This window comes from Melanaphis sacchari, unplaced genomic scaffold (genome assembly GCF_002803265.2).
Source record: "Melanaphis sacchari strain LSU unplaced genomic scaffold, SCAv2.0 Contig4_pilon_pilon, whole genome shotgun sequence".
NCBI lineage: Eukaryota > Metazoa > Arthropoda > Insecta > Hemiptera > Aphididae > Melanaphis > Melanaphis sacchari.
In genome coordinates this window covers 572666-591988 of record NW_020271335.1, presented here as the reverse complement: position 1 = coordinate 591988, position 19323 = coordinate 572666, and the positions used below count along the sequence as shown (strand labels likewise).

The following is a 19323-nucleotide window of genomic DNA, read 5'->3' as shown; positions in this document are numbered from 1 at the left end:
ATTAGTTTGTAGTTGAAAAGGAGAATTTTTATTCTTTTATTTGAAAATTACAAGTATCTCCTCAGAATATTCTTTGAATAGTATTTATAAGATTTAAAAATATAAACTTCAAATGTATTTGAAAATTCCGAAAAAAATAACTGGCAATTTTATAAAAAGAAGTAGTGAGCAAGCTTGGTGAATCACTCTGTATAGTGTACATAGATAACTGCTAGTGGACTCAAAAACTATTGATACTTGAAAATTATTAACGAAAACCACTGGTTTTCTAAGTTTTTTCGACTTGGATAATGCTACAGATACATAATAAATCGATAACGCACATGTGCACACAGGATCACCTCGAAATTTTATTTTGCAGTTATTTCCGAAAGCCTTGGTTTAATTTTACCCCTATTCCTTCTGAATTTGGAACACTTGGAAGGACGTGAATCATTATTGGAATCGCATTGCACTTTTTTCAAGATAATAAAATATACACAGCGTACATGAAATATAATATTACCATATATAAATAAGGATGAACGTATCTATGTGTAGTGTATTGTTATTATTTTAAAGGTAATAAATTATAGTATCATAAATAAGTAAGTACGCGTGCGTTTTTATATTTATTTATAGTAAACGATCAAAATAAGTATTATAACTATAGTAATATGTACAACGGTTTCAGCGGAGACTACGCACGTATATACATCACAACATGGTAAATATTGTTATATTGTTATTATTACACAGTGCTGAATAAGACGAAATATTATATGATTTATAAAATATATTATTATGCTATAAAAAAAATTCCAATTAAAACCGAATAATACAACACAATATATAATATTATTTGATTCGCATAATATAATAAATTTTAATAAATATAAAATAATAATAACTGCAATTAGGTATATTATATTATATTATATTACAAATCAAAGCGACGAATTTAATCGTATAATATAACATAATCGTCGGCACAACATCCATTGATTTTTTTTAATTTTTATCTTACAAAATGCAGGAGGAAAATAACGCACTTATACTAAACAAAAAACCAAAAACACGAAAATGTAAGGGCATAAAAAATTACTATAGTTTGTTTCTGTTCCGGGGTGAGATGATGACTCATCACCGCACTATATTTCGATCGTGTAACAACAACATGCACAACGACGTTTACGCATTGAATGTTACGATAAATTGATGACCGGTGACGATCACCTGTCAAATACTAATGCTAATGCCATCCAACAACATCCGGCCGATGCAATCCAACCAAAGACACCATCGTGCGACCACCGAACAGCGTCCGAGTTGAGCGAACTGTTGTCTGTTGGCAACGAGTTGAAGACAGTTTCCGATGGGTCACCGTTGCTATCGTCATCAAAATCTGTGAGGATAAAATCGTAATGTTATACAAAAAAATGATCGATAATCTCTCTGTTTATAAAAAAAACAAAATAATATTACATTTTTATCTTTAAATATTTTATAATTTACATATTATACTAAATTGCACAGTGGACAATGACCCAGAGAACGTATGTTCACATGGGTGAAACTGCCTTGTAGATTAGTGTGATCTGTCGCAAGGAGCAAAGGAGCAAAAGGAAAAGTCTCCAAATATAATAATTAAAGTAATCTAGTTTATTATAATAATTATTAAAAGCAGTTGCTTGCTAACTTTCTGCAGGTCATAATACAAGCGCATCATAAGATTTTAAACTTTTCTATTTTTAACGTTATACCGACCACAAATTGATCTCTATCTAATGGTAAAGACTTTGAAAATAGATGATAATAGATTTAAATTTGATGCAGAAATCTATTTAATATCGTTTTACCCACAGTTTTGATTTTTGATCACTTAGGTGTAACTTATATAATATATTTATATACATTAAGTGGAACATGTTAGTAACTCAATTTTAAATATTAACTTAACGACAAATTTCTTTATTGCGCATGTAATGAATAGGAACATCAAAAAATAATCATTTGTAATCCACCCTTAAAGCGTGTACGACAATCGCAGGTAAGGAGTGTTATAGGATTATTAGAGCATGTTATAAAAAAACCAATAAGTGAGGCATGAGGAAATAAAAATACACTGAAAATTATAAGAGAATAATGACTAAACTAACAATAATGATAAAAGATAAGATAAATTTATTCAATTTGGCAATATTTCTATCTAATTTATTATTTTTATTGACTTTAGAAAAAAAATAATATTGTCATTATGAAATTTTGAACGGTTATTGATAATTTAAGTCAAATTTTTTTATATAGTATGCAAGTAGTTTTTCGAATCATCAGATTCATCGATACGAAAATGTATTTTTGATTTTAAAGTATAAAAATATTCCCTAAAATAAATATGTTTTAGTTTCTCAATTAAATATGAATAAGTCACAATACTTTTTAACTATATTGTAATATAACTTTAAGATCCATCCTTGAACAGACCAAAGAGGTGCTTATCGCAACATATAAAAAACGTTACTATTTCAAGTAGTTTATGGTAAAATATTTTCCAAAACTTAAGTAAAAATAATTTATACCCGTGTTACTCACCTTTTCGTTCGTAATCTGGTTCTTCGGTAATCACCATAGGTCTCGACGGCACTGCGATTTCTGCAAGCAAAATCCAACAGTTAGTCGATTATACATACCTTTTGGTTTACACTACAGACTGTTGAAACTTAACTATGTATTGAAAGACGTGATATAAGCGACATTCATTTGTAACAATTAATCTATTTTTCTTTCCCCCACAGCCCCACTTATAATTCGTTCTCTCGTATATAATCTCTCCTTGCAAACTCTCTGTACGGTCTCTTCTCATCTAATACTTAAGTAGACCTGGGCATATATATACATAATATTATAATCGACCAATACATTTGTTTCCTACAAAGCAATCGTCTATGTTTTGTAGATAATAAAACCACAAGTTAGTTATGTAATAATAATGTTTGATGAAGATTAAAACTACTGTAGTTGTGAAAACTCGTACGTTTTACAGTTCAAATATTAATTGACATTTTACAAAGTACCAGGAAATGTAATAAATACTTTTTTCAAATAATTCACTATTGCATCGATGGAAACTCAATATTATACTTATTATTACTAGGTATACACAATGTCAGATTATGATTATGTATACAATATTATTTTATTAAACATTATATCTCATGTTCCCGGAAACACGATGGCAGAGTTCTGGGGAAATTGGTATATATGACGATATTGATGTATCTTAATATAATATGATAGCATATATAAATTGTTTTTGTTATTACAGTATTAACAAAAAATAAAGCTTCTTTTCGATAAATTGTTTTATAAGGCGCGATCGTTAATGTAAATGAAGAAAAGTTTATACCAAAGTATAAAAGCGAAACCAACGGAACACCTGCATGCGTAGATGCTGAACAAAAATGTATAGTGACATGCACATTATATTATTATTTAATCGTAAATTTTCAATTATTAGCGAAATAAGACCATATAACAATATTATTGTGTTGATTTCTGAGTATAATTTTATTTGTTCAGAGAGAACATTTTATCACTTAAATACCAATATAATATGATAAAATGTATACATCCATATACACAGTAATTATTAAAACATTTTATGCTACATATAAGTAGTTGTATTTTCCATACATAATATTTGAATATTATTGTTCCTACCTCGAGTATTCTGAAAAAAGACCCGAACACATTATTTCATCAGTATTGTTCCATCAATCGTAGAATATAGTATAAACATGTTATTACTATGTAGAGATTTCCGTGGGGCATTTACAGCACCGATTCATATAATACAGTCATTTATTAATAAAACACGCGTTGTTCGACTTTTAGAGTCATATTTATGATTAAACAACGAGTCAAATATTCTAACTGAACGACTCGAAACCTGAAGCTATTCATCGGAATTATACTAGAGTACCAAATCCCAACGATTTTATTGTCATATATAAACATTTTCATCAACCTACTATCATTGTGTATATTGTAATATATATAATATTATACTATTTCTTCTCACTCATCAATATATACGCTATAATTTCATAACTTGTAAAATACACTATTCGAATACCTACTTAATAGAAATTTATAATTCAATTTTAAAATAGAATATATACGTATATAAATAAAATAATTATGTATATTGGATGTATCAACTTTGTAAGATAAAATCGGAAAATACTTATAATTGTGATAAATGTCAATTTTATTAAATAAATTATTGATATGGGTAATATTTAATAATTTAAAAGATTTATAACCAGAAAAACAATTAGTATACCATATCCGCGGGTAAAGCGTTTGATAGATAAAAACAAATTTCGAATACTTTTGTTTTATTGATTAGATCAATATATACAATATCACCATCACTGTGTTTTTTTTTTTATATAGCTTAAACTACTTTAGATCATAACAAGGTATAATATTAGCATATTAACGATAATATTGCGATTTTTTCAAATAAAATGTGCATCTCATTTTTTTTTTTTTTAATTATAATAAAGAGCTTAGGTAATAATATTCACCAAGCATAATAACCGTCCCTTCACCTTTTTACTGTAGTAGTGCATATTTTATTCAAATTATGATTTTTTTTAATTAGTAAGCATACTTAAAGGTTATATTTTCGTATATACTTATATTTAAGTGATATGCCGCAGTGGTTCACCTTTTTATTTCAAATCATAACCAACTTTTATAATATCTTCAGTGTAAATTACTAATGAAATGAATTATTTTTTAAACGCATACGTTGCCTTGTATATTTATATACAAGTTAATTCATTAAGTCAAACATTTAAAACCATGTGTGAAGTTAATACTTGTCAGCACTCATTGCCGATGCCGAAAGAAAATTATAAACTATAAATAACACACACTGTATTGCATTATACCATAATTGTTTAAAATATTTAGAATTCAAACATTAAAATATAATAATCATATTTTTAGATGATTCATCAAGCATGATCATTCTAAATTTTTCCTTCAATAATAAGTTTTTTTAAATTCTATTTTTTGGAATTTTTAAATTTCATTAATTGCTATATTTTTATGTATCTTATTCAAAATTTGAAGTTAGCGTCTCAGTTATTTAACTTTATTTACTATAAATTATTTTACATAAATAAAAAACAAATGCATTATATTTTGATTTAGTATTTATTAAACTTTTAAAAATTAAAAAAAAAAAAAATAAATAATAATAATAAATATAAAACAATGATAGATTACATATTTTCAAATATATATAGCCCCCGTATCTGCTAAACTTATTATCACGCAATATTATCCTGGGTGTACTGATTAGATACTTAAAATTTGTTATAAAAAATCAAAAATTACTAGTTGGACAATATTTATTTAACTACCTAAATTAAAAAAATAAATATTATTTTCTTAAAAATAAAAAAGCATTCCTCATTTGAAAAAATAGATTTTATCAACACGTGAGTATATATATTATATAATATATAATACTCCTTAAGTTGCATAATTAGGTTAAGTTTTTGATTAAATTTCCTCCTTGAATATTCTGAAAAATTCAAATATAGGTGAAAATAGGAGTGACTATCCTTGTTAAGTCGGCCTGTACAATTAGATGTTTGCTATATTATTCGCTTGCAACATTCATTTGCAACCCACATATGCATTGCACGGTTTATCATCAAAACAGCCATCGCCGACAAATCCGGAAATTATCTCATCGGTTTGCAACGCAAACGCATGGATTTAAATCTCACGATAAATCAACCTCCTCAACAGCGTTTTGACAAATATTAAATAACGCCAAGTGCAAAGTAAATAATATACAGAAATGGTTATAACCTATTCTCCAGTGGTGATCTACCAATTATACTATAACCCCGTGTTCAAAATAATTAGTGTGCAATGTGCAACAGAAAACTATAAACTATTTAACCGTATAATAACTTTGTCATAATTTAAATCCCGTTTAATAAGCAGTGTCAAGCTGGGTTAACAGTAACAATATATGTTGTGCGGTATTCAAAAATCAAGCTCGACCCGACTCTAAAAATGTCCGGTTAAATCATAGCAAGTAAATGATACCATGTTTATAACGGCCCATCAAAATACGATAAAAGACACATGACACAACAGACGATTTTGTGAATTCGTGGCTTTTAAAATAAAAACAGCAGTTAATTGATGTTCGAATATAATCTATATTTCATAAAATGGTAATAATTGGGTATTATTTCATGTTGGCTGTAGCAATTATTAAATGTTGAATATTGAGATATTATTTAAGTTTATAGTTTGTACAAATAATTTGTTTTTATTTGAATAATAGTAAGGGGGTTAGTATGCGAGCAAAAGATATTTTTCCAAAAGCCCATAATAATAATCATATGGTTCTTTTTTTACACTAAGACTTAATTACACGCGGGATGAATATCGTAATAATATAACATATTCCGGACAGTATATCGTTTATTATGGAACAACTAACGGTTAAAGAATATAATAATAATATGCGGCTGCAGCTTATTTTCCAGCGGTGTCTATACGTAACGATAACGAATATGATTGATGTTTAAAAATCTCTCGAGCAAATGCAAACCAAAGTCACAGTCGTGTTATTTTAGATTTGTATCATACGTGCCGCGACAAGTTTCGTTTCGTTTTGTTTTTTTTAACAAAAAATGTATATTGGAAAAACAATACGCTCCGCTACGCGCCATTACACCTACATATAATGAACCATCCTTACAGCTATTGTTGTATAATGTATATGTATTATAATACATGTATCATCTGTAATTATATTCCAATCGATTTTCCGTTTTTAAAAAAATTGTTACTATTTTATATGGTTTAAACCACTGTTACATTATTATGAAAAAAATTCTATTATTTATCTACTAGCTATATTTTTATAACGGAAATAGAATAGTCTTTTATAAAAATATTACCAATTTTTCAAAAATACCATACGGTGATAGTTATTAAACTAAATTTAATACGACACGTAAGACTATACTATTATATTTAATGACGTTGGGGCGTTTTAATATTTTTATATTAATAATAATAATTATATTATGCTTTAAAATAAAAACAATTTAAATACATTTTTTTTATTAAAATAAAAAAAAAACTAAATGCTTCGTAACTGAAAAAAATATCTTTTGATACTATATATATTTAATTTTTCAACAATATATGAGTAACTTGTTTCGCGAATAATCGTTTTTCTAATTAAACTTATAATAACTATACAAACATTACAAACAACCAACAATAGAAATGTGGCACAGATAAGAATAACACATTTTTTAAATTCAAATACGTAAATTTTTATTTTCTATTAACCACTTTATAAAAAATCAACCTTTTTCTTGAAAATTATTAAAGAAAAGACTCTTTGAAATTACCTATGCTTTTAAGTACTTATAAAAATTCGAACGAATGATTTTTTTGTAATTAAACATTGTTTGCTAAGGATAATATTATATCAGTTTTAATCAATTTGGAAACTAAAGTGGCTCTTTTTCATATTATGGTATGAGAAATATAATCACTAATATGCATCTACTAAAATAATTGTATGAATCTTAAACATTTTCTGGATATAATAAAAAATAGGTCTAATGATACTTGTATATTACAATTTTGTAAGACTATTTTTAAGGATTATGAATTTTTTTAAATATATAAATGCTTGCAACAAAAAAAAAAAAAAAATGTCTAATTAATAGCTTATATTAAAAAAGTTAAGTTTTTATTTAAATAATACAGTGCATTATTGAAAAAAAAAAGGAAGGTGAACGTATTGCTTGTTGAATAACCTTGTATAGTGTCTTAAACTGCCGGATTATTTATTCCACTCCATTCCCTTTTAAATCGTTCCGTGCACGTTTGTAAAATAACTCAGTGCATGTTCTTTCTATAAAATAACCTAAACGATGGCCGAATATGTATATAGTAAGTGTTGGAACTAAGTACAATTTTAGTTTAGACAAATTTGCTCGTTATTGTGTCTCAACTTATCATATAAGTTTTGATTAAACATTTTTAATGCTAGTTTCGACGATTAAATACGAAGTGGAGTACCTACTTTACTTTCAGTTACTGAAGAATAATCATAAATACAAACGTGTTCTTGGAATCATTTTGTATTCATGCTTACCCGAATTCTTCGAATTAACTATATGTGATGCACTCTGCAATGTGAGCGTACTATGATTTTTTTTTTTTTTTTTTGGGGGGGGGGGGGAGTTGAAAAAGTCAAAAGATAGGGCAAATGTGTCAAGCAGCACATGAACATTTCAAAAATCCAATAATATTGTACTGTTTGAAATGAAATTATGAAAATATACGTATAAATAAATTAAAAGAACCTTTAATCGCGGGTTGATAGAAAGTGCAGTCTTGATAAATTATTATTTCATGAAAAAATCTTTTCTAGAAAACTTTGAAAAACCAATATCAGCACATTAGAATTTTTTACACTGCTATAATAATAAATAAATAAGAGAAAAACGTTATTGGTAATTTTAAATATATTAGTTTATGTACCTACTTAATATAACGTATTGAATTAAAACAATGAATTGATATAATTAAAACCAAAAATTATGCGTATTTACACAGGTTTAAACGTGTAGTCACTTTAAAAAAGAACCTTAAGCACGTCTTGCATATTTAAAAATGAAAAAATATATAAATAAATTGAATCATAATTTACAGTTTATGCATTATGCTCATATAATATGAGTTATTATCAAAAAAATAAATTAAAAACATTAGCTTACTGATGAGTAATAACGGATAATCACCTTAACCAATTAAAAACAACACCCTCTATAAGTAAACTATTTTTATCAACTATCAAGGCATCCTAATTGCGGGTAGTTTTCAGATTGTATGGCAATATTTACTTAAAAAATAATAATATAGTGCTACAACTGATCGCTATGTATAGTGCGATAAACTAATTAAATAATCACGATATTTTCGTAGTAAGAAAACAATAACTGTTTTTTATGCCAACAGACACATACATAAAAATCCAAACAACTAGATAATGCAAATAATATGTAGGTATGATACAGAAAATACGCTCACGATCTAGTTTGATGAATCCATCGGTTTCGCCCAGTGAATTCTTCGCAACACATTTGTATGATCCAAAATCTTCTGGCGACAATTTTCTAATCTTCAGGATCATGTAGTCATTGTATCCGCTGTTCGTAGATATTGCCTCATATTTTTCGCCTGAAACCGTCATATCTACTTTTGTTCATTTTTTACACAATTCAGTCACCTTATTTCTTACCCGAAACGATCATGTCACCCTTTTCGGTCGTCCAAAAGTTTATGGACGTTGGAAACGCTTCAGTGTGACATTCTAATTTGATATCCTGGCCAATATAGCCACCCACCAGTTGATTCGAAATAGTCAACATGGGAGGAACTGTAACACAACGACAAATATAATTTAATTAATACCAGTCATTTGCAATGAAGTTAGCATAGTTTCTCATTATAGGTATATGTATATCATTATAATAATGGTAAACATGAGAATAATTTAAAAAAAAAACAGATTATAAAGATCCAAATCTACTAGATTTTATTGGACTTATTATATGGAATACGTTGTATTTTACACCTTAATGTTAATCATTTGAATTTTAAGATAATTATTATATTGTCGAGATTAACTGGTTATATTCTATCGTATGTAATATCGAAAGATTATTATACTTATTACTTCGTTAGATAATAATTAAAATTTTCAAGTCAAACCTTGAAGGATAAAATATTACTTCACAAACATTTTACATCCAAGAAATTAAAATACAAAATGAATTAAAATTTGGTTCTAAGTCATTAAATATATTTAAAATTGTTTGATTATAAACACAATTTAAAATTGAGTAAAAAAAAGTAGGCAAGTGGGTATCATTCTACTTTATAGAATGTGTCGAGTGGGTCATTTTAATTGATTTTTTAAATTTAAATTCAATAATATATCATTGTTTACGTAAAACGAGTTTAAGAGGAGACGGTCTATCAGTTTTTATCATCAAGGTATAAAAAAAAAAAAAAAAAATAAAAAGTATAAAATTTATATCATAATATTATGTTTTGTAGTAAAATCATTAGTCATCTATATTACTATTAATATTATACGGTAGGTTGATTTAATTTTTGTTGAAAATAATTATGAATGTATTTATTTTTTTTTTGTTATTATAATTTATTTATTGGATATCTTTTACAAATATGTTTTATATTTTCACGATTTTTACTGCGTATCATATGAAAAGTTGTAATACTTTTTATTTCATAAAAATTCCGTTTTCTACTTTTAAAAAATTTAAAAGTATTATGATTATATTAATTTTAATTTAAAAATAACTTGCGTACTTTACAGAATAAACTTGTAGCTTGTATATTATATAATATTCACCATTACATTTTCGAAGGATTGTTCCGATATTTTCGTAATAACACGGACATTTTCATTAAATTTCAAAAATACTAAACATAAACGTTGTATTTATAAAATTTAAGAATATGGAACTATCCTATAGATTTATTTATGCATACTACGCAGGTTTTAGTTAAATTTTCTATTTAATTAAATAGGAACACTATAAAACGAATAACGTTTTGTAAAACTATTCATAGTTTGTCCGGTCTATAGAACTACAGTTAGAATAAACGTGATCTTGGTTTGTAACTATTGCTGTTAAGATAATTGTTTTGGCCAAATATTCTATATCATATACAACGAATTCGATATGTTCAATGAAATTAAATACTTATGTAGGTATTCATATATCTATTAAATAGTATATGAATAAGTGTTGTTTGAAAATATTTAAACCAATCGAAATTATAATGAATAAAATTACAATAGCATGTTAAACATAAAATCATCTATTCATATCAAATTTTCAAAATTTAAAATAAATAATAATTACTGTTATGGTAAGTACCCATGTAAATATTTTACAATAATGGCTTGATGAGTACCGTACTCATTACGTTTCCAACAATATTTTTAGCGAACTGAAAATTTTGATTAAATAATTGGCTTATATAATATATATATATAAACTTACATTGAACATTGAGTGTGACTCTTTTACTGATAGAAGGAGGAACACCGTTCGAGGCTATGCACAAATAAGCACCCATGTGGAGCCTACTCACTCTCGTTATGTGCAACACTTCACCGTCAATGAAATTAACTGAAAAAAATAAATTAATAATAAAATATATAGTCAATAAATAATAATTAAATTAAAATAGTGGTCATACGTTTTTTATTTCTTTTAAACGAATATTTATTTTTGCTTTCTAATTTATATTTAATACGTAAAAATATTATGCGATGGAAATTTTAATATATAAGTAAATATGTATAATACATTCATTAAAATTTAATAGACTTTAATTGATAAATAAGATGATACACTTAAATAATTTGACAATGTATATTAGTACGAGCATATTATACAAGCATACATATCCCCTTTTCTTTTTAAAAAAAGCATGTATTCAAGTTCTGATTTTCTTTTAAATATTTCAATATACTAAAATATAACCATTAAATTAATTTTAAAATTTTAAAAATCAGAATTTGAATAAAAGCATTATTAAATGAAAAAAAGGATAGACCATACTTAGTAAATCATCATCTATATTAAATTATTAAGTAATTAAGATTAAATAATATTAGAAAACGGTAAAAATAAAAATTGATATACGATCAAAAGGAAAGGTTCATGAAGTGTGATGAATTAAAACATTTACATAACACAGCAAACAAGTATTATATTACATATTATGGGTACATGAAAACCGAAGTTATCAATTGTTAAATTATCTATAATATCGAACACATGATACACACCATACAATAATTATCCACCGCACTTGTATAGAAAAACGTGTCAAATAGCTGGATAGGTTTTAAAACTTTTCTGATTATTACTTTTTTTATTCACAATATATTTTTAAACTTTTTAAAAATAATTGTTTACGTTTTTATTGGTACAAATGCGACACGTAACGTACCAAGTAGAGTATAATATTGTGTAGGGCAAATTACATTTCGCAAAGTTTATACTAACGCGATATACTCGCGCATACGATTTCCATTCCAAGATAAAAATAATAATATCATAAAATTTACCTACGTTATCCTGTAGTGGTTTTCAGAAGGCCATGCACATTAAAATTACAGCGGATAAAGTGACAGCGTTACGCGTAACGTTTTTCGCGCGCTAAAATATCGCACTGTAATTGCGTGTGAAATAGAGAAAGTTTAAAAGTTAACAACATAGTATACTTATATGCGTTTATGTGTGTGAAGTTTGAAAGTTAAAAGCGTGATGAGCCATACTACACATTTATCTATAAATATTGTAATACTGGTGTGTGTATATGCTTAAATATTGAAAAAAAGATTACGAAGTTATTTGTTTTTTTTTTTTATTGGGTGTTAGCATTAAAAATTCAATCGACCAAAATAATAACGTTCTTATAATACATTTGTGTTATGTAACTTGTACAGTTTTCAATAATGATTATTATTATATTGTATTTGAGTTGTTCGTACTCTAAAACAATCTACGTGCCATACAGATATATATATATAACAAGACTTCTTATACCATATCATAATAATATACTTACCTATATACTATACAGTATGGGTAAAGTATATAATTATAAAGTTATTTGAGTAAAAAACTTCAAGAGCATTCCAAATGGCAAGTCTAAATGGCTAGAAATGTGGGTCAAGAGTGTAATAAATATTGTTAATAATAATACATATTTAAAATTAAAGCATTAAAAACGTTCCAAAAAAATGCAATAAAATGAAGTCGAGAGAAAAATATTACAAATTTTAGAGTACCTACTGATTTTCAAATAACTTAATTCCTATTTGTATAATCATTACAGTAGGATGTGGAGCGTAGTAAGACGTTATTGTCAAATACATAAATGCATCTAAATTACAGGAATAACTGATACTAAAACGATAAATGTTTATCGGTAAAACATTTATTTTATACGATATTTAACAAATGTGAATGTTCAGTGAATTATTTTGCTCAAAAATTTGTCTGATAAATTTTGGATAAAAGATAAAAATTACATATTGTGTATATATCATATTCGTGAAAATTACCAATTTAATTGTTCAAAGATTACAAGAATGAGGGCAGCGATCGTTATTTGTTTCGCAGTCATAGGATATTATATATATATCCGATAAGGCGAAATGCGGAAAACGCAATAATAATAATGCATAACACTACAACAATAAGTATAATAAATCCACCGAGATATTAACATTTATTAAACATCGGCGAAAATCGTCGTTATCGATATGAATATAACTATAACACTGTTACGAATCTACGACTTTACGATTCGGGAAGTTTCGCTGCGCTTTCGACATGGCCACTGCCGCCTGAAATAGACCTCTGCCGCCATTCACGAGCAATAGGTATCTTTCATAGCAACCCCATTAGATGCGGGAAATGGTATATTATTATTATTATATAAGTATTACAAACGAGCGTTTAAAATGTAATAAAATATGTAAATATTATTCTTGGTCGAAAAGTTTCCATACGGCTCACTTTAGGCGATAGTAAATGTACGATGAGGGTGGGTCGGAGGATGATGTCGCGGCGAGAGGGACAACTTATGAATATTTATTGCAAAATAGTGCGGAGGAGTTGTGCAGTTTAATGTAATAAATATATATGTAGATTTCGTTTTTATACTTATTGCGTCGCCTCTTAATCATGGTCGAAGAAAATATAACGAAAGCAAAAAAAAAAATCATCATCGTATATATAGTATTGCTTTAATTCAACAATACTTACGTTTTGCTCGTTTTCTGTTGAGAATAATAAAACCAGTCAATCTATTCAATCCGTAAACGATCAAGGTGCGCATATAATAAAGAAAATCACGAAAACTTTCGAATTATACGCGTTTTTATTTAGCCTAGATTCATCAAGTCGTTTTAAATGTGCCAATAAATTTTGAGATTTTATTCTAAGCAAAATGTGTGTACATCAATGATAGAAAAAAAAGATTTGATTCAATAGAATTTTCTTATTTAATCAGACATCAATATGTATATCGTCATAATAACAGTAATATACACAATATACAGTACAGATATAATTTTGAACAAAGGTATCCAATCTTTAGCAAAGACTGAATCATATTAATTATGCATACATTATTACTGTAATAATCCATTACTTATTAATGCTTTGTTGTGAAACTGAAATAAATCAATATCCAGATCAATTGATGTGTTAAATCATCAAAAACTATCGATTTACTTGTCCGAAATAGTGGACAGATTTTTACTTTTGATATTTTTTATTCTTAAAAGTATTATTTTGTTCCCAAGAGAATGAATAATGTGTGGTTGTCCAGAACAGGATATGTTTCTTTGAATAAATATAATTTTAAAAATTGAATAAAGAGCACTGATTAAATTTTTCTATAAATTGAGTATCAAAATATCTAGTTTTAACTCATTACATTCCATTTGCAATTTTATATTCACAACAAAAATATTAACCGAAAATGGTTCATAACATTAAAATTTCACTATTCTTAAGAAAATTATGAAATCGGTGTTTGAATTCTTTAATTAGATTCTTTAAATTTTTTAATTTCTGAAATCATTGGAGAATCACTTAAACCATCTAGCCACCATTCAAATTTATAGTCGCTACAAATTTACATAACAAAGTATATAATATTATTATTAAATATTACTTCACGAGAGAAAATTACCGTATCTTGACGAAAACTGAAGTCAATTGAGAACATCCTCTACTTCTAAAGCTAGCAATTCTCGAAATTCCCGAAAAAGAATACTTCCCTTTTTGGTTTTTCCGATCTTTTCAAGATTTCTACCATTAGCTACTGTTTTTGTTAATATTATCTATCTTTATAATTAATTACAACTATATGGGGTTTTAAGAATAATTATTAAATTAATTAAATTATAGGTGATATATAAACAAACTACTAAGACGCCTGAAATGATGTACACCAAAAATTGTATTCCTATTATATAGGCAGGGTTATTAATATCTAATAATGTTTATAATGTATCGTACCGATTAACTATTATTATTTTTTATTATAGTTCATCTATCTCTCTACTATACATAATTTTACCCATATTATTAAATTATTGTTTGAGGTACACTTCTATATTGCTAAATACTTAAATAACTATAAAAATATTAAATAAACCGCTGCTGTAGCGAGTTTGGTATTTTTTTCGCTTTAGCGATATCATGCGATTGACCCTAATTTAACCAAGTTAAAACATATACCAGTCGTTTCCGAATAACCTACAAATATAGGTTCACTTATGTGCGATGAAACAATTAGAATATAGATTTTAAAAATCAATAACGAGATCAGTAATTGCTTTCTAAGGGTTTTGATTCAACTGTTATCGAAAATAGTACATTGATTACGCGTTAAGAGTAGTTAAGCAAATATAGTATAATAATATTTATTCTCCAAGAAATGAACTCAATTAATAACCAAATAAATAATTAAGCTTGTTTAGGTTAATTTTATTAGTTTTACAAGTATCATTATTCTACATTTCATTCTTTATAGTTTTAAAATCATTGTTAATTGAATGAAAACGACTTGCGAGTAATTACGGTAAATTTTAAGTAATTTATTATTTAGCTTGCACAAACAATATAATATTATAGTTACATAAAATTATTTTATAAAAGTTTTTTTTTTTTATTGATATATCCGTATAATAATATCTTAACTTGTAATGATCGTAACTAAATATAATCGCTTTTTAACATTAAAAACTTGAAAACAACTTTGAAATATTTAAAAAAAATGTACTTGAGTTAAAAACAATAAAAAAAAATGTATTTATAAACAAATCTTTAATGCCGTAAATACTCCACTTCGCGATCTTTTAAACACGCTATTATATAATCATATTTTTACTGCAGGATTACTTAATTACAAACACTGCAGATATTATAAACTTTTTTTAAACTTTTTATTGTAATTTTATTCCCGAGGTAAATTTTTGGATTATTCATTATGCGTGTATTGTACATTTTTACACGAATAAATATCTAAAATTACCACCAAAATCATCCAAATACTCCACTTTAAATGTAAATTAAACATTTTAAGAATTTACGCGCATTAAAACGAAACTTCAATGTACAAATTGCACAAAAGAAATATTAATCAACTTTTAATTCATTGAGTTACGTACGTCTTTAAACAATAATATCAAAATATTTTAAATATTGATATTTTTAAAACCTTGTGTATCGTTAAAACATTTTCTTGTATGACAAAACATTATATTTTTATAGTAATGATAATAATAATAAAAAACCAATTCTGAACAATTTATAATATTGAAATGTAAACTATAATATAGTAATAGTATTTATTCTACATGATAATATTATGTTAGAATGTTATTTAACAATAAAAATAGAACCAACTATTTGATATTTATAATAGGTTTTCAGTTTGATATAAATATGTATATATTGTTGTTTTTCGAATATTTTTTTATTTTTTGTTTAATATCAAACAATATTATTGTTTAACTGTTTATAATATTTATTTACAAGTTATCTTCAAATACTATGTGGATATTTAAATCGTCTTTTTATTTTTACGAAATATAAATAATAAAACATTAAGAAATAATATTGTCTAGTAATGAATTATTAGGATCAAACTATTATGAAGGATAAATTATTTTTGTATATTTATTTTCATTAAAAATATATAATTAATTGAATTTGTATTAATATTGACATATTAACGTAATCATAATTCACAACGAAAAATCCACTTTATAATTTATTTACGACAAATAATATATTTTAGATTTGAGAGCAATTAAGTTCATAATAATTAACAAGCAAACACGATTAATTAAAAACAAATCCTACGCCTTTATCAAGAGAATCTTGAGATATTAATTATTGTTGGTTTTTTTTTTTTTTTTTTAACTGCTTTGCTTCTGTACTCCCCCCATAATATATGTGCACTGTACAATATTATACTGTTCTCCATTGTATTTGAGACGACGTTGTTAGTGATTGTCACAAATGAAATCCTAAGAAACCGTAAAGAAGTTGGCAAGCTATTACAATGTCTAGTAAGTCACAGTGGTATATATGTACGTTAAACTGTTATAAATAATATACATCAACATCATATTTGGAGGCGAAATAAAAACAAGATATGAGATGGAACACAAAAAGGACTATATCACAAGCAAACAATGATATTCTACGAGGCTATATGGCTCTGAGATATGCGAAATGTACTACAATATTAAATACGTACGTGTTAATGAAAAAAAACAAGACTGAATAAATAAAACGAAGGAACAGAGGCAGCAGTTAACCGATACTAAAAGTTCACGTCTAATGGAGATTTGTATTCTACGCTTAGTCATTAAAAATGTGTGTACAGTTATAAAGAAAAACTAAAAATTACGCAACTATTCCCAAATCAGTTTCTATAATTACATGTACTTGAATTTTGTTCGTATAGAAGAACTCAACGAGGCCTGTTTATTCATAAAATAAGGGCACGAATCAGGAATTTTATCATCACGCTACGGGTATACGCGCCATCGTTTCAAAAAAAATGTTTAACTTTTAAATAGACGTACAGAAAAATATTTAGTTTTCATTTTTATTGAAATAAATATTTTTAAAATGATGTATCGAACATTTTTAACATTACTCAATTCGGAATAACCGTGTAAATGATGTAATCATATTATCATTAATATTAATATTTTTTAATTTTTTTTTTTTTTTGTTAACAGCCCAGGGGCTGGTTGGCAGCATTCACCCAAGCTTCACGCGTCTCTGCTTTACCGATTAACAATATTTTGAGTTCTCATAGAAATAATATGAGAAATGTGTCCAGCCCAAAACATGTCAAAATTATGATCGTGTCTATGATGGGCTTAATGTATGATTTTTGCTATGATAAATCTACACCAAATAATGAGTGAAATTAAAATGTTGCTTAATAAAATATTGTCCACTTTAATTTGTACAAATTAAAATAGTAATATAAATATCACATTATAATCGTATATTATATGCCTACATTATCTGTACCTGCAGTATTCTGTACACGATAAAATAACTACACTCGTTTTTCTATTCCATACTGAATACAAAAGGAGACAATATCGAACACTCATCGCGCGCATGATGTGGCGAATTTTTATCGTCATCTCCCTCGTCCGAACGTGTGGCAACAGCACGTTTGGACTGGCGTTCGAGTAAACAGACATTTCGGACGTAAATATAATATCCTATTTTTTTTTCGTTTGTTTTATTTTCTCCAACGGAAATGGAAACGTGCAATATCTTTCACGGCCGTTTATATTTGGTGTGAGCATATAATATATTTTATATTATTATAACTGTTGTTATTACCTATATAATATATAATAATAAAATTATATTATGCAATATTATGAGGTACAATTTATAAACATTTTAATATAGTCGTACGATATAAAGCACGAATTCAAATGGCATCGGAGACACAAAATACACGTTCATGATGTAAAATTGACAAAAAAAAATTCAAAAAAATATTCTTGAAATGTATAATTTTGATTAGTATTTGTATTATATATTATCTTATAATATATAATTATATTATAAACAGATTTAAATAATAACTAATGAATGTAATTTTTTAATGTGTATTACCTAATACATTTTGTTCAAAGAAATTTTATAATCAGTATAATATATAAAAAAAAAATTCCAATATTATACAACTGTTAAAAATTTTTATTTGAAAATAAATAAATATTTAACTTCATTTTCGGTGTATATAAATAGTTTGGTTTTTTCATGTATGGGAGCAATGAAATATGCTTACAATTATCGGTAAAAGATAAAACGATACAATCATCGATATCTGACATTAATATAAGCTTGTATTACGAGTATATTTGATAATTAAGTTATTTGGTTTTTATCACTAATCCAGATTAATTATAATTCCGTACTCAATTGAAAAAATATATAGTTTTGTTGCGTGACTTAATAATGTAGAAATATAATGAAGCTTAAATTTTACCAATTTGTATTCATATTCATATGATTAAAGACTGTTTATATTTTGACTTTCCTAAAATTCCTCTTCCTCACTTCAACGAAAACCTTCAAATTGATTAAAAATTAC

General features: G+C 26.2%; 1 protein-coding gene across 6 annotated transcripts in view; it reads right to left on the bottom strand.

The window, feature by feature from the left end:
- Window positions 1-938: 938 nt before the first annotated feature.
- The window catches only part of LOC112599187 (lachesin-like), a 101980-nt gene continuing 83595 nt past the window's right edge, over window positions 939-19323 (bottom strand). For 5 of the 6 annotated variants that reach the window (XM_025345998.1, XM_025345999.1, XM_025346000.1 and 2 more), the window contains exons 7-11: window positions 11148-11276; window positions 9350-9487; window positions 9139-9303; window positions 2572-2631; window positions 939-1384 (exon numbers count right to left, since the gene is read on the bottom strand). In XM_025345998.1, coding sequence (XP_025201783.1) covers window positions 1212-1384; window positions 2572-2631; window positions 9139-9303; window positions 9350-9487; window positions 11148-11276 — 665 coding nt within the window. In that variant the 3' untranslated portion in view covers window positions 939-1211. The remainder of the gene's footprint in view (window positions 1385-2571; window positions 2632-9138; window positions 9304-9349; window positions 9488-11147; window positions 11277-19323) is intronic. The other variant, XM_025346003.1, reaches the window with a different exon arrangement.